The 17,977-nt window shown below is 41.7% G+C and overlaps 1 protein-coding gene across 1 annotated transcript in view; it reads right to left on the reverse strand.

Moving 5' to 3' along the window:
* Positions 1-517: 517 nt before the first annotated feature.
* The window catches only part of lpar1 (lysophosphatidic acid receptor 1), a 36,011-nt gene continuing 18,551 nt past the window's right edge, over positions 518-17,977 (reverse strand). Inside the window, exon 3 of the mRNA XM_041960630.1 lies at positions 518-5,538. Coding sequence (XP_041816564.1) covers positions 5,219-5,538 — 320 coding nt within the window. The 3' untranslated portion in view covers positions 518-5,218. The remainder of the gene's footprint in view (positions 5,539-17,977) is intronic.

Here is a 17,977-nt window from a genome sequence, read left to right on the forward strand (position 1 = left end):
AAGTAGCATTCAGCAGGTCTACCAGCAAAGTTGTGTGGCGTAAAACAAACAAACAAAAAAGAAAAATCAGTTAAAAGATGCTAAAATATTCCACTGAGCTAAGGGGAAATTTTTTTTTGTGGATTACTACAGCAAGTAACAGTTTTCACATTAAACACAAAGTCTGTAGATCAACTGGTGATATGTGTTCCTCCTACAAGATGTAAACACGTGGTCACGCACACTTCTGCACACAGTCAAGGCTGCGATGTGCGAATAGCCTCAAGTTCTGAAGGTCTGTTGATTATCATGAAGCATGCGTTATCAGTCTGCGCCTGTTACTGACTATTTGGACGCCATAGAAACAAAAAAAATCACTGCCGGATAACAGAAAGGAGCAACAATGGCAAGGCTAAAGATGTTAGATAAAGTAAGACCCCCGCTATTTTTGCTTTATTTATTTCAGAAAAGCCAAATTCCACACTAAAGAACACACAAACACCAGGATTCAGACTTTTCTCGTGTTTTTATTGTCGCTGGGATATCAACACTATGACTCTGGGTGGACATTCATTGATATTGGCCCGTACAGTATAGATAGTATGGAAATCACCTTTATGTCTGTATCACAATTCCTTTCTACACACTACTGGTACATGGTTTGTTAAATCCGAGGCTTGGCAAAAACGTCCGAAAACATCTTAAAGCAATGTTTCACTTTTGGAGGAACAAAATGTTTCTGACCTACAGTTTAGTAAGCCTGCGCCCAATAATGTACAATACATGTTGTTATCATTCTACGCGTGCACTCTGGGATGGAAGATTTTCAGTATTGAAATAACATTTCTAAAGTGCAACACACACTGGCTGTGTCATGTAACGTCAGCTGACACTAGCGAACACTGAGCAGACAAAATAAGCAGGAGTCAGGGTACAGCAGCTGGGATGGGCTAATCTGGGGAGTTAACCTGATAAGACTGTTGCTTTTTGGGAAGGTTCGTGCACATTAACACTGGGAAAAAGGACATATCCTGTCATGCATGATGGTGGGTTGACAGGTGTACACTGCTGGAGCTTGGACTTACATAGCACTAATTGGTGTTCTGACATGAGTCAAATGCTGCCTTTGTGTGTTGCCCTAAAGAATTATTAGTGTCACCACAATCAGATGATTTTAACTTGTTTTGACCAAAAACAAAAGTTGGATTGTTGATAATGTGCAACAAAAATTTAGATTTTGGCCAAATCATATCGTATAATCCCTTTTTATGAGTTTCTACTAACATTTTTTGAGGCTGTGTTGTAAATCTTCATTATTTAATACTTTCTACTAAAGTGAAATATTGCTTTAACATTGACATCTTCGTTCGAGACAATTGCAAATATTAGCAACACACACACACTTAAAGAGCAGGTTAACACCGCCTGAAAAGCTTGTTTTTTGCCGACACCTCGTCATTACACCTCGACTTGCTGCAGCCATGCACAGGTCACTGTGACGGCACTGTTGGGCGCCGAGCAGCCGCGCCCAGCATCAGTGGTGGTGCGGTCGGAGGCGCAACGGGCTTTCAGCTGTGAACCAGAGAGGGCAGCAAAACACTGCTTTTCAGCCTGGTGGTAATTTCCCCTTTAAGGAGGAGGACTGGAAGGCACTGCACACATACATATCTAGTTGTGGGTCACAAACAAGTTAATAACTGTAATAGTGTCTACAGGAAACTCATGAATTAGGATCACAATACAAAAGAGCTCATGACATAAAAACCATAAACGCAATCCTACAGTACATTTGGACAGAGTATAACACAGTTAAATTTACAAACACAAAAACACGTTCCCTTTGGTGATTAACTTTGAATTATATATTTTATATACATACATACTGTACACATATACTTACAATGGTGTACAAAGAGCCACACACGGGTAAACAAAGACATACAAAGACAGAAGTTTAGTTGGTTTGCTATATAACCTGAATCAATAATTTCTTAGAAAAATGGTTACAGTGAATGTCAGGTGTGGAGGGTTGGGTCCAGGTTTGGTCACTGGAGCGATGAGCTGTACTGCTGCTGCTGCTGCTGCTAACAGTAGTCAAAGTTGGACAAACTCCAAGGCAAAACTTGAGGATTTAAGTTAATTCATCAAAGAAAAAAAAATGTGTAAGGCTGTTGTCTTAGAGTTTCTCAAGTGTTTTTTTTTTCCTTGTAAAGGCACAACCAGAAGATTAAAAGGCCAAACACAACATGGAAAATTTAGATGGGGAAAGACAGTTTAGAAGTCCAAACTCTGTAATCCCTCTCTGCATAAAAGCACTCACGCTTCCTCATAAACAGAACAACATTTTGGGCAATTCCAACATTGGAAAATACCAGCTGACTTCATTTTAGCCCCGCAGCTTCAATCCCTGACAAACATCTTGCTTCCTGGAAAACATTTGGTCGTGTTTTTGGCCGTGAATCTCACTTTTCTGTCAGCTGTTAGGAGCTTTGTCTGTGTACGTTGGCCAAAAAGTGCTGCGATTCGAGTCAGGACAAAAGGTTCAGCTGGCGACTTTTGAACAACGCACGTCATAGCATCGCAAGGCTGACTCTCAGCTGGCTCGGACGTTAATAGCAGAAGTCAGGAAGTGCACTTGTGGAAATAATATAACACCGCTCAACACGGCATTGGCTAAACTCTGCCTCACCTCTGATGAAGGCAACTAGAGCGCTGAGTGTTATCGTGAGTGTAAGCTGTAAAACATCATCATCTAACAAACATCATGTTATTATATGGTAAACATTCCATAAAGCTGGTAACCATCAGCATGATCACAACCCCACTTTATGCCTGTCACCAGGTTTGGCATGAGACAAGTCCAGAATCCAAACTGTAACATGTGCCAGCTTCTGGGGTCGTGTATCCAGATTTTTGTCCAAACTGATAGGGAAGGCTATACCACATAATCCAATGCTGCTGCTCCTCAATGATGAGTCTCAGAATGAAATGTAAGCAGTCCACGGGAGACCATTGGGAGAGACCGCGACGGGGAAGGGGACATTTGAATTATCATCATAACCCCAACCATCTCATAAGGTGAGATAAACACAACATAACATATTTTAGACATCTGTATTACTTCATATCGCCAGAAACACTGTCAGGGCAAAAATGTGTACACGCCATTCAGCTTCTTCTGGTTAGGAGGAAAGATATTTTTGTTATTTTCTTGGGGGCGTTTGTAAAATCATGCGGAGTTATCAGACTGTGGTACTGTGGGAGTGAAGTTCATGAGTCCCTCACAGCAAAGTAATTAACCACATTTCCCCAGTTGCTGGCATAAAGACACACATTGGAGTGTAAGATTTTTGAGGGGATTTTTTCCGAGCTGAAGAGGAGCTGAGTCCAAACTGAAATACAACTCTCTGACCATTCGACTCTTAATGTAACACCATCATCGGGTCGAGACTTAAATTTGGTCCAGCGCTTTGTTTTATGACCAAACGCCTGCAAGAGTGCATGTTAGCATCGTCTTGTTAGTTAGCTTCATTACAAAGTCACTCCAGCCTTTTCTTTGGCTCCGCCCACTGTGTTTCTTTATCTGGTGACATACTTCAGCGCCCCCACATCAGTGTAATCATTTCGGTGGTAAACAGAGCAGGTCAGTGTTTGCAGTCAAAACTGTTTATATCAGCTACTGTATAATTTTTCTGTGAAAATGCAGTTTGCAAACCACAAATTCAGGCAGACATTCATTAACATCCTGGAGATGGAATGGCCCACCTCGCACTGTTATGAGGATATAGTATTATCTGATTTTCAGGATTCTAATTCGATATAAATTACAGTCATTTTCCGTTTCAGAGATCCCACTCACGCCACCAGAGGGCAATTTAACATAAACACTACGCTTTCACACTTCCACCTCTCGTCCTCAGCCAGCCTCGTGGCCGCAGAGACGTTTGATAAATCCGTGACCACTCAGCACATTTCATGACATGATCTGAAGGGTGTTAACGCTCCCCAGATATGACCTTCACCTTGCCTCCACAGAACGCTGCGGCACCGAGCCTGCCCTGGAGCTGCAAACATCCTCCTCCTCCTTTCTGGTGAGATCCCAGGAACAACTTGTCTCTAATTCCTTGGAGGGAAACAACTCAGGCTTTCTGCTGATCCTGGACCCTTTGTGCATTCAAGTTGGACGAAAGGAAGAAACTTTTGAGATGCATTCACAAAAGCTTTTTTTTTTGTTGTTGTAGTAGGAGAAGAGGATCGGTAGAATAATAAGTCCCCAAAGTATTTATGCAGTAAGGCCATTAAAAGACGAATGATGGATCTGCTGCAGAAATGAATAGTGGCTCTGGTTACTTAGACAATAATGGGTATTTTTTTGTAAGTCACTAAACATGTCCAACAGGTCTGTATTTATGGAGTTATTTATTTTATAAGCATTAGCAGGATGTCCCATAAATGTTCCACTTTGAATCATGGGTTTGAAAAAGTCAAAACCCTGGAAACAGATCCAAAGACTATCAAGAGAGATCAGCCTCGAGTCTCCACAAGGTCATCTCAAAGTGAAAGCTGCTGGAGACAACATGCATCGACGTTCAGTTACACGTTATGAGCACAGAATTACACGTGCCGCTTTGAACTTCCCCAGATCCGAAGTCTTCCATCCCAAATGTAACGGGAAACGAAAGAATAGTCCTAAACCTGGGTTCAGACCCAACATGCTGCAGCTATTCTGAATGAGTCCATATGTGACATGTATGTATGATGCTATGAGACCTTTCTTAAGAACTGGGATCATAAGGAAGAAGTTAGAGAAGACTGGAGAGAGAGGATGGGTTATACTGGCATTACCTTCATTTCACAGATTACTTTTAAATAGTTCATAACAGCGTTGTCCATAACAACACATTTAAAACAAATTGAAAATAATAAACAGCTAAACAAAAAAACTAACAGCCTATTAAGAGTCCTTGTAAATCAGCCGTTTCCCCTGTTCTTCCTCCACGCAGCGGTAAGGTCTTGTCATCTTTCTTCATAGTTGCCATCATCTTCTTCACTGTGATCTCATCCACCTCTCCACTTCATTCACCTTCACATTTATCATGTTACTGTCTTAAGTTCATGTCACTTTAGCAGTCCTTCTTCGCCTTCCCTCACTGCCGCTTACCTTCTTTCAGTCAGTCTCTCTAAAAGAGATTAACCCCTTCAATCAGTTGGATTAATCTCCGCGATCTCCGGCCCTTCTTTATACCACCGAGTGTTCGTTGTGGTGGTGGTGATGGTGCATGCCGCCGCTCAGCACCGTGTGGTTGATGGATGACGCCGACCGGTCGGAACCCTCCGCCGCCGTCCCGTTGACGTTCTCCTGCCGCTGACAGCAGAGGATCTGCCTGAAGGTGGCGCTCATCTCCTTGTCACGGTAGGAGTAGATGATGGGGTTCATGGCCGAGTTGAACTCGGCGAGAAGCAGGAAGAACTTCTCGTAGGTGAGGACGTTGCAGCTGGCACAGAAGACGTCGAGAAGGAGGATGACCAGGCCGGGGGTCCAGCAGATGATGAACGCACCTGAGGAGACGAAGCAGGGGGAAAAATTTCAAACGGATGCTGGGAACATTTAGAACAGATTTTCAAAGAACAAAGAAGTTTTGTGGTGTCCCACTCTTAATGGGAGAACAGCTGCAATGAGTTCACTAAATTGTGAAAATCTGTGTTTATTGGTTATTGTTATGATATTTTATGACCTATTCATAGTCTAGTGGCATGGTTCAATCCAGTGTCAAGCCAAAACATGTACCAGACCCACTGCTCCACTGCGTCAGTGTCACATGAAAAGAACACATTCTCATTCTGTGGTTAAGTTAGCAATAATAAATATGCAACACTGAGTTAGACTTTCAAAATAAAGCTGGCTCAGAAACATTTCAGGTGAAGGTCTTTAGGCACCAAAACTGCTTGATTAGGTTTAGGTGAAGATCATGGTTTGGGTTGAAATAGGTATGACAGTTTGGTTGATTTCACACAGGACACAAACCCCAATCTTCTGGGTGATAGTCCTGTATTTGACTGATCCATCCACCACAACCTCCTCCATGCAACAACTTTGTCACTCTTCACACCATGTTTGTTATTTGCTCCCATCATTATCGCCCCCTGCTGGTAGTGCACCTTCATACACGTGTGTGGTTTTCACACGTAGGTGAAGCAAAACGTGACTATCCTCGAATGGATCAGTGGGTCTATGAGACTTTGGTGTGATACTTCCTGCATAGTGACTGGAGTAATAATTGAGTAAAAGTTTGTCTTATTACAGGCTGTTGCACTTTATCATTCTTCACCTTTGTTATTTATAAGTTATGAGGCTGATCTGAACCCATAGTTTCTTTTAGTTACACTGAGACGGCCACAGATTTCACTGATTAGTCTGGTTATGTCAAACTCTTAAAATGCATTTCAGTATTTGGATTTTCTAGGACAATTCTACAAGTGTATAATCCATCATAAATCTTATATACAAGTATTCACGTCATATATTTCTTAATTTCTGGTGAAGCCAAAATCAAACTCTGAGAGGAACATAAATGAACGTGGCACAAATCACAGTGTTTGGTCTGGGACAGAACGGGTTAACACAGGTTTTGATGCACCTTTGATGTCAGTTACACTGTTAGTAATCAGTGAACAAGCTCATGCTCTCACCTATTTTAATTCCTGATTTCCTCTGCCTCTTCATGAGTCAGTCGCGCTCAATGTGGAGTTAATACCACAAAAATGTGATGTGAGCCCGACTTTCTTGAATTTCCCCTAGTTAACGTTACGATTTCACCCAATCAGCGTACGTTTTTCTCATTTGTATTTTCAGGGTTTTGGCACTGCTGTACAAAGGATCCCTGCAGTTTAAATTCTCGTGACTCGTGATTTATATTTGAAGACTGATGACTTGCTTTGGACTCACACTTAAATTTCGCTGACACACACATGATTCATTTTGATTTACACTTCAGTACTGATGACTCAAATTGGTTACACATGTTGTCAGTGTCACCTTGAAACTTATGCCGTGTCATGTCGCACATAGGAGGCATCCGGCCACCTCCACCTTCACTCTGAACTGAATATCTTATCCTGTGTTTGATCCTGTGACGCCTACTTGTCTTCCCTTTCCCTCTTTCGATCCACAAAAAAAGGACAGAAGGGAAATAATTACAAAATGATCCAATAAAATAGCTCTAAGATGTTGTCCATGAATGCACCCTACAACACAACCACTGATCGAAGACCCAACATATAGGTGAAGCCACGTCGTCTGGGAACCAGATTTGGCTGTTTTGGGTCTGTCCTGAAACACACAAAAATCACTCTACAACCACATCACATCACTTAACGACCACACCATCATCAGTCTATGGAGCAGAAAAATGCCCATGTCACTCTATAACCACATCTAAAACTTTTAATGACACATTTTGAGCACAAAGTACTTTTGTTGTATGGTGTTTTCAAATAGTTTGTGATTAAGGGTCCATTATGTGACCAGTTATGGAGACCCAAAACAGAAAAATACCACTAAACCACTGTCTTCTAAGTCAAAAACATATTTAAATGCACGAATAAACATCCTGATATAAGTCATTCAAAATTGATTGTAAATGAATAACATCACTCCATTATCTGCAATCTGTGTGAATCAAAAATTCATCCCCCATTTACTTTCACCACACAGTGCAGTCTTATTTATCACAACACTGTTCATTGTTCTAGTTTTTTATATGATAGAAGGTACCAAAGATTAGGAAACCACTGAAAATTAAAAATGTTTCATGCTGAAAGTGGGAAATATGTCAATGATTAAACATGCTAGCAAAAAAAAAGCTAAAAAGTGATTTTGTTTAATTATCAATCACTTTATCATTTTTTTAATGTAATGTCGGGGGGAAACAAATACATTTATAATTTAATGTTTTTAAACATCTTATTGCACTTTTGACTGAAGATATATATATATATATATATAAAACTACTTGACTAATCACATGTGCCATATGTATATTTTTATACAATACTGCTGTCAAGATTTTAATGACAATTTGTCACTTTTAGGCCTCCATATATCTGAATGACCACAAAAAGGGTATTCTTTCAAAATAAAAGCCCAAAATCATCGAAACACAGTGAACACTAATAAAAAAAAAAAAAAGAAAAGTAGAAATGCATTGGAAACTGATCACAGCATTTGATTGGAATGTTAAATCACATCATCTAACTTAAACTAAATAGGCTGTTTGTCCAAAACACACCAGTAGAGTGTTTGCTGATCTGGTGCCTTAAACATCACTTGTCAGAGGTTTTCAAAACTGTTCCACATGATCCTTAAAAAAAAAGTTTCATATGATGTTTGAAGTGATATAAAGTTAACTAAAACTTCCTGGTCACCATTAAAACAAACCGACGCTGTTTGTGGGAGGTGGGATTGGACTCCTGACTCCTCAGGAAATCAGCCACTCGAGCGAACCGCTCACAATCCACATCCTCCATTATCCCTCCCTTAATGTGAAACATCTACAGAAACATAAACCACCGACCTCCACCTCACTTTTGCAACCGGATCGCCAGTATTCCATCATCTTATCTGTAACCTCCAAACCTCATTTGGGCGACAACACTGCATCATCACTTCAAGTGTGTTAGTGCAGCGGAGGAGGGTCACTAACTCATTACTCTGAATGTCAAGTTCAAGTACTGTGAAGTCCGTCAACAGATGTGTCGCGAGTATAGGAGAACTTTAGGACATTACACTCTTGAGGCTGTAAAACAAGAAGTCTTGATGAGAAATTAGGCAAGCAGAGACAGAGAGAGCGAGAGAGAGAGAGAGAGATATTGACAGGCAGGCCTGTTCTCTGTTAGTGTTTTGCAGGCGGCAGCTGCAGCTAAGGCTTGACCTCACTTCCCAGCTATGCGGGCAGACCGTCCAGAGTTTGATAAATTTCTGAAACGGTTCGTAGCCCAGCAGAGAAACTATCCGACCTATTTGTCTGTCAGTGAAACATCTTGCTCCGAACAGGACAAGACTCAGCGCAGAAAAAACAACAACGTCAACAATGTCAGTAAAAAAAAAAAAAGGAAAAAAGGAAAAACACTTCAGACCAATATTATGATTGTATTTCATGACCGTGTTTCCTGCCTTTAGCAACACTGTCTCATTTTGTGTCAGGCTGATGGAAACATAATACAGTCATGAAATCAACCCTAACCACAGCCTATACTCTTCTCTGAGGAAGGCAAAAACCATACAAAATAACATTAACGAATCTTTTTTCTTTCATATAACCGGCCGCCTCTTTATCATTGATACTTTTTTGTTTTCAGTGGAGTTGTCGAGGATGTTTGACCTGATTTTCCCCCAGAATGAGGAAGAAAGCAGTCTTTGTGTGAAGCTATGACCTGAGAGGTTTCACCCTTAGATTCTTTCATTTCCTCTCTGAAGCCAGGGCTATATAGCTGCTTGCATTACTCCCTTCATCTCAAAACTGCCTCTTCGCGTCGCCTCCTCCCTGAAAAAAAGTGTCCGCCTTACCACTGCCACATGGACCAGCGTCACTGCCACATCAGGTTCTTCACAGATGAAGCTTACAGAGCTTTTGTTTATGGAAGAAACAAATAGGCTTCTTTGGCGGACCTGTAAGTGACTCCTTTTGCCTTGTCACAACTTGAAAATGGCACATGGAGGGAAAAGAGACCGGAGAAACGGAAAGTCAGGAGAGGAAAGTAAATAAACACGACTCTGACGCAGGCCTGGAAAATCTGGAAATGCATGGAAAAGTACTTTGACACTTTCCAGGTCTTGACAGAGTTAGGAATTGCACAGAAGCAAGAGACATGCATGCGTATCCAAATGAAGAGCATTGCCTGCTCAGTCTAATACAGTTTGGATCGAATGAGTACGGAAGCCCATTTGCCCCAAAACAAAATAAATGAGCCAAAATTCTGAATTCATTTACTAATCAGTCAAATGATTTATCATCTCATAATGATGATTATGATTTTTTTTAATGACATTCTCATATTTTTATATCAAAGTAGCAATTAGTAGTTGTAAAAATGTTTTAGTTTTTTTTTTTTGCCTCCTGTGAATATTTCTTTCATTATTATTCCTAACTTTTATCCTTTTTTCTTGTCCTGGTGGAAATGGCCTTCCATAAGACAGAGAACAGAGGGCTATGGGAACAAAAATAAGGAAATAATGGGGACCAGACTACGGCAATGAACTCCACACTCCCGCACACACACACACACACACACCCACACACACACACACAGATGCAAAACTGAGGACAGACACAGATAAACACTCACATGTGCAGACACAAACACACGCAAACGCTCGCTTACATAATTACACACATCACAAAGACAGATGGCGGCGCACTCAAACACACGTGAAACGTTCAAACGTTTGGACCGCGTTGGGAAAGCACTCCGAAAACGCTGTCCGCTTCCATCCCAGCGCGCCTAGCCTTCCAATCACCATTATAATCATTACTGACCAGAAACAGCCAGTTTCACTTTCAGCATTAAAGCTCTTTGCTCCACACAACATCATTAGGGGGATTTTGAGTGATGATTATTTCGATGTATTTTTCTGTCTCTGCACGCCACCTCCTCCCTCGAACGAGGAAATGTGGCTCTCTTTCCTAATCTAACTTAGCGAGAAGGCTTTTTCCTAATGGCTCACGTGTCATGTTTCTCCCACGGAGACGATCCGTAAGATGTTGTTGCTGTTGTTCGGTGTTACTGACACATTGTCGGCTGCAGCTTGTTCTGCTGCACTCCGTCACATGCAGCGCGCCGCGGAATTACATAAATACGAGGTTAAAGGGCTTAAAGGATCACGCAGGTGGTTTTGCATGTGTAGCCCTTTAAGCAGGAATGAGATTTGATTGCCTGCACTTTGTGATGGCGTCAGTTTCCAGTCACTTGGGTGCACTTTGAAAAACAGCTTGCAGAAAGGTTGCGTTAATCGTAATACGCTTGCATGGAGGTTGTCGTTTTGGTGATGAGGTTCTGACTTCTGAAAAACAATCCCATGACATAAATCATGTACAGAACAATATCTTTTCCATTTTAATTAGTGGTTGAATTGGGATGTGTGAGAATGGAGAGACCCTGTTCAGTGAGGCGGGGGGCTGTGCATGGTGTGTGGCATGGTGTTTGACTGTTTAAGCAGAAAGTCATTCCAGTGAAACTGTAGACACTGAAATTTCCTCATATTGAATCAAACTATCCAAATTGCCAGATACAATTAAGCAGGGCGACAACATTTTCTTTTTTCTTTTCTTTTCTTTTCCTTTCTGCTTTGATGGTTTTATGGTTCACATGTAACCATGCCAAGGAAACAGCCCCAAACTTAACAAAGAAGTCATATTTTAACCTCAGCACGATGTTTTCCTGAGTCTGACCAAACCTTAACCCTAGCATAAAACATAATTGTGTTTTAGCTGAGATTTGGAACAGTTTTGGGGCCGTCATACAGGAAACCCCTCTGGGCAAACAACCAACAACAAACTGACAAACAACACATTTTGTCCTCTAGTTTGGAGGGCTTGTTGCGCAGACATAGCTTGTCGTCTTTTACGATTTTGTGCATCGCCGATGACACACCCCATGGCTGATATTGTGTAGTCTGAACCCAGGATAAAGGTTATCTTAGTCACGGTTATAGACACCACTGTAGAGTGCTGGTACGAGACGGGATGTGAACCATGGTCTCCCATTACATCTATGTCACTCTCTTGGTACGCCCATCCATCCACCCAAACCTCCTCTCTTAGACGCTTTGCAGCGCTACGATAAAGTTTTGCCATTTCCACTTTTGCTTCTGAGACAAAACACCACCATTTGCAAGACCACAAGATTCCCAAGAAAATGTTGACACAGGTTGTTTTCAGTGTTAGCCGACAGTCTTCTGTTTGCGACTGCAGGATAACATGAAGCTTCAGACCAAAATACACCTGCTATTTTCTCACCGTCGTCTACTGAGGTGAAGTGAAGTCCCCTGTGATTCACTGTCAGCAGTAATGTCGATGTTTTGGCGTGTCGTGCGTGAGCCTTTGTGTCTCTGATCCTTCCAACGCTGCATTGTCCTTCTCTACGTCGCACTGATGTTTTCCACATGGGGCTACATGCTCGGCTCATTATGTGTGAGCTTCACGTTGTGCTGTGTGGGTTTTTCAGGCCTTACTATTATTTCACACATGTCTGCGTGCCGGCTTGGATTTCCACTAATGTGCAATCCTCTCGGGCCCTTAAAAATGAATAAACACCCAATATTAAATTACTGCTCTCATTCTTCTGTGTGGCTCACTCCTTTTCTTCCATTAATCTCTCTATCTGCATCTCTCTGTGTCTCCCTACCCCCCCCCCCCCCCCCACACACCCTCACTCTTTCCCCCAACCCTTTATTTTCTTTATATCCTACTTTATTTTTTACATTGCGTCTTGTCACTTTGTCTCTCCACTTTTTTTTCCCTCTCTTTCTCCCTCTCTTATCTCTCTCGTGTTTGCCTTGCAGTGGTCTCTGTCTGCAACCTGTCTTCCTCTCTTCCTCTCCATCCCCATGTCTGCCTCTCACTTTCGCCCTTCTCCTTTATCTCTTTCTATCATTTTCCCAACCCAAACACACTCCCTTTTTGTCCACAGTTTTTTTCTCTGCTCCTCACACACTGGAGATTGGACACGTAAAAATTCACCTTCAGTAGACGAGTGTTTACAGTTGCTGATAAAGAGGCTTGTGGTGTGCACAGTGATGGAGTCTGGTGACGGTGCCACAGTGATCTAATGGTAAGAGAAACAGTCTTTTGACCGGGAGTACAGTGAGGCCTTTGAAATGGCTTTGAAAAGGTTTTCTGCTCTGCTTGCAAACAGGCTGTGACATATACGCAGAGCTGTTGGTCAGGTGCTGATATTTCTGGTCTTTTTTCTCAAGAGGTTGCAATAAAAAGACAAAAAGTTGACAGCAAAAAACAGAGCACATTGATACTGTAGTGTTCTCTTATGGTTTAGATCAAATCCAGATTGTTAGCCACAGCCATGCCAGTCTGAATCCAATTTTCTAAAATTGCATCTGATCTAAAGCGGCACTTTGGACCTCGAACTTTTAAAATAACACCAGTCCGATCCTATCTTCCAGCTGTTTTGTTGACAAAAATTGTGTGTATATGGTTACATTCTGCTGTTTGGTGCCACCAAATTCAGTTTCTGTGCTTCAGGCAATGAACGCAGATGTTTTCTAATTAGAGTCGGCTCTGTTATTCTGTCCCAGAATGCACTGCAAAACAATCAGCCAATCACATTCAACCATTAACACTTGCATACTGGTCAATATAATAGCGACATCTTGGCTGGTATTTGTGTTTTAACATAAACGCATAGCAGAAACAAACTTTAGAGAAATAGTTTTGTCCAAAACATAGCAACAACAACAAATGCAACAAAATTATGATAAATAAACCCATATATATAAAAATATATTAAGAAAATTAGAATACTATGAAACAATTCTGAACTTTATGAAACATTTTTGCGCATCTTTGCTAGAATGATCAATGAATAATCAGTTATATTGGTCAATGTATCTGTCAGGCTTACTCACATTTGCATGCCTGTGATCATCTTTTTATCAACTTAATTAATACAGATTTAAGGAGTGTTTCAGGAGTATTTTTAAGGGTATTCTATAGATTTTCTATGAAATAAACAACGCACACAAAACAAATTCCTTTCCCAACAGGCAGAGCTGATCTGGATAATACTCGATTATACTCAAGTATAATCTTTTAGTTGGTAATGCAGGCTCACAAATCCAGGCTTACTCGAAAAGCCGAAAGGACAAGTAAAACATGCCGGAGGTGCAGGCCCAGGACGCATTTAATGATACAATGGGTGTTCGAGCAGGGCTTGCCAGAAATTAACAACTGACTCTGCTGGAACCGGATTCATATGCGCAGATGCTGCCGTTGTGAGTGATTAGAAAAGCTGCACTGCGAACGGTGATTTCTTGCATTAGGCACACACACACACACACACACACACACACACAGAACAGGTGACATTGCGAGCTGCACACCAGTCAAGTTTCCACAGTGACGGCAGATTGGACGGCCGGAGTTGGCTCTGGTTGGTGCTGCTCTCAGTCACACACCGTCAGCTCTTGGGCTGAATATTGAGCGGTTATACACTGTGATCCTGAGACAAGAGTAAGACGGCGATACAGCATCTGCGTGCATGTGTTCAGCCGATGGTATGTCTTGGCGCTCCTCGCTGTCTGCTGATGCAACTGCATACAGCACCACAGGCTTTAAGATAATCAAATCATTCACAGAGGACTCCTACATGAGCCAGCACCTGACACACAGACACTCACACAGTGAACAAGAGTCACGCTTAATTTGAAAGCGCTGTTGACTCACTGACGAGCGATGAAGAGAATCTCTGTTGGTGTCATTCAAATTTTTTCGTTGTTTTCAGCAGAGAAGCATCAGCGGCTCAACGGACTTGCGAGACTGCCTGTGACCTGTAGTTTTTAAACCGGCAACAAGACACACACGCATACATACAGCATTCAACAAAAGTGGCACACATGCAGCCGCTTGCAGCAGCTGTTCTGGCCTCGTTCTAACACAAGCGGAGATTTTTGTCCATCACTAAATTACAAGGAGTGGTGCCACACATGGTTGGTAGCCTGGTTTGGGACCTCTCAGCTGGTATATCTAATGGGAGGCCCACAGTTCTGGATTCTTCTCACTGGAAAGGTTAGGAAAGCATCTGTGTGCTGTTCTTTGTTGGAGATACTGGTTCTTGAGTGCTATATGGATATTTTAGAGCCAAACAAATTGGCCACCTAACATCAACAGTCCTGATACGGATCTATTTGTTTTTGAATTGTGATAAATATTGAAGTGTAAGGTGATCCTGTGAAGTATTAGTTGAATATGATCCTGAAATGTTTCACTTTGGTAATAATATAAAGACCCAAGCATGGTGAGACTGTACGTCACCAACATACACAGTTCAATACAAATAGAACATTCAGTACACATGTTTGGTGTTTTTGCATTAATTAAGGTTTTCATACCGAACATATTTTTAAATAAAGGTGTTCTGGATATCATAAGGTTTCATAGAATTACACTGAATAATGTAAGTGATTTATATGCACACATAGCAATTATAGGTCAAAAACTAGCTCAAGGTGGCAAAGTTATAAAAGCTAGACGTAATACTACAAGAAGTGAGAGCCGGCTCTTACTGCTGAGCTGAGAAATGATCTGGCTCAATAAAAAGAGCTGAAATTCCCATCACTAGTGCGAAGATACGCAATGAGTGGGATATCTTTGTGTGTGTGTGTGTGTGTGTGTGTGTGTGTGCGCGTCCCTATATTTGTCTCTGGAAAATCAAGCACAAGCCAGATCCTGGTTTTGTTTTCCCATCATTTGAGTTTGTGCGAGTGGAACCAGTCTCATGTCCCACTCTTCTCTATTTGGTAGGAGGGTTCATGTGAGTGTGAAAGTGAGTGTGTGTACATATATTGTATATCTATGTGCTTATGGATGCGTGCACGTTTTTTTTTTTTTTTTTTTCTATCTCATCCTGTCCTTCCTGGAAGAAATTTCCCGTGGCTGGCTTCACAGCACCCTGAGAGGGACAAGTGGAGGGGACAGCAGGCAGCAGGGGAGCAGTTATTATCATCTGGTCAGCAGATGGGAAAAGCTGGACAGGGAATTGCCGTGGGGTTCACTTCCTCGTCAACCCATCGTAATCTTCCCCAAAGAAGTCAAACGTAATCAAAAACCCAGAACTCAATGGCAACTTTGACCCCAGTGGAGCCTGATGTGAATCAGCGGTTGTACTGTATATCCAGTCGAAACAGACAGCTACCTCCTGTTTTTTTTCACGTCCTCCTCGCCGCTTTAAAAAATGACCTCATTCAGAAACAGCGGTGGATTCCAGACTGAACCAAAACACATCACACCCTTGCTCAAAAGACTTACTTTCCCAGTAAGGCTTTGGCATCGCTAAAGAGAAACGAATGTGATTTGTTCTGGAATTCAAAACAACAATGATTCAAATTAATAACAGTGTTAATAACAATGAGATTTCTGAAACTGTCTTCAGTATTGTAAAATGGCTCTGACCAACGGCAGGCGATAAATTAAGTTAAGCACGCCTCTGTAGCTCAGCCTCAGCATAAAATACATTTTGCCACATTATATTAGACAAAAAGAAGAAATGTTGTGTTCGTAGGTGTGTTCACAGTCCTTGTTCAAGTATTCTTCAATGTTCTTCAATGGACGTTTTTTTCTTGAATGCAACACATTCAAATAAAGCCGATAGCTGACAGGTACCCCTCTGTTATCAATTAACCACGCTGTGGTCCTCGATTTATACATTTCACAGTCGTCAGCTAAACCCTTCTGGGAATGCAGCCAAAGAGCAGCATATAGTTAAGTCGCCCAGTGGGCGTGACTTCATGTCTCTTTCAGTAGGCAACAGAGTAGTTTGTGTTTACACCAAAACCTCAAATTTCTCGATCCTTTCTAGATAAAGTAAAGCTTTTGTAAATTATAAACTTCGACTCTCACGTCATTCCCTTGACTGGCTGAACCTGATGTTGAGAAACTCTTGAAAGAGGGCGTGACATGGCTTGTTTGATTTCTAAGAAATCCTGTGCTGTTTTGGGATGAAGTCACCTCTCGGCATCTGGAACGTGCTTGCATTTATTTACGGGCTTTTTCTGTGTTATTGGATGACTCAGACTTTTCTCTCTCGTGATACGTGGAATAGTGACTGAGAAAAGGCGGGAGCAGCTGCAACGGCACACGGACCGTCAAACTTTCATTCAATGATGATACAATGAAAAAAAGAGCATGGAAGTGATATATTGTTATGCTCTTAAGGCAGGTCATGCAGCTCCTTTCAAACAAATGTGTTGTTTGACATTATGCTGCTGAGAAGCAGCCTGAACAGTGAATATCTTTTGGTTATTGTATTAATCAGTGAAGGCAATGGCAATAAAAAAGAAGTTATATAGACCAAATTTGAACTATGCTTTCCTTCCCTGGTCACTTATCTTTCATCTTCTCCACAGAATAACTTTACTAGGTGCAACCAAAAGCAGTCCGCTCACATGCTCATTTACTTCATGGCCAGTCTTCATATCTGCACCCTATAGCCTATGTCAGCAGATGAGACTCGCCTCTTTTCGGCAAAACTCTGAGCTACGAGGCAGGTTGAATAAGCCGAAACAAAGCATCTCTAAGCAACAGGACGTGTTTTTATGTGAGTTTTATACATGCTGTAGGCTGGAGCCGTCCACTGCTTTGCATTAAGGTGGGAGCAAAGACAACAGAGGCAACAGGATGAGATAACGCAGCACACAGAAGACAAATCACATGGAATCCTCCGGCATGTTTTGTCTGGGACCAACACATCCTGCTTCCAGGCAGTAAGAAGTCCTTTTCCCACAGTTCACACTCTCGCTTTACACACGGCCGAGCTGGTCTGCTGATGTGCAATAGTGAGTCCATTTAAAACACAGCAATGCCTCTATTTCATTAGACACCACTGAGCCACTGTTCTACAGACATATCTCTGCTGAATGCTTCGATGTAAAACACGCACAGCTCACCTTGATAGAGAGACCTGTCGCTGCATTAATGTGTTAACAACCACAAAAACAACCAGACCATACGACAGTACAATCCTAATTATCCAAATATTCTGGATTATTGCAACTTGGTTCTTATTTTCAGAGGTTTGGGCATCATTTCTATCTCAGAGAGGCTGGTGCACTAGAGGTACAAAAAAAGTATGGCCTGAAGCATGTCCAACCGGCAGGAATGTAATAATTCTAATTAATCATGGGTTGGCTGTGAATATTTCACAATTCTTAATATAGACAGAGACATTCTGGGGTTCAGAAAAATTCTGTTAATGATGTGAGGAGCCAGGA

The sequence above is a fragment of the Chelmon rostratus genome, chromosome 19 (assembly GCF_017976325.1).
Source record: "Chelmon rostratus isolate fCheRos1 chromosome 19, fCheRos1.pri, whole genome shotgun sequence".
Lineage (NCBI taxonomy): Eukaryota > Metazoa > Chordata > Actinopteri > Chaetodontiformes > Chaetodontidae > Chelmon > Chelmon rostratus.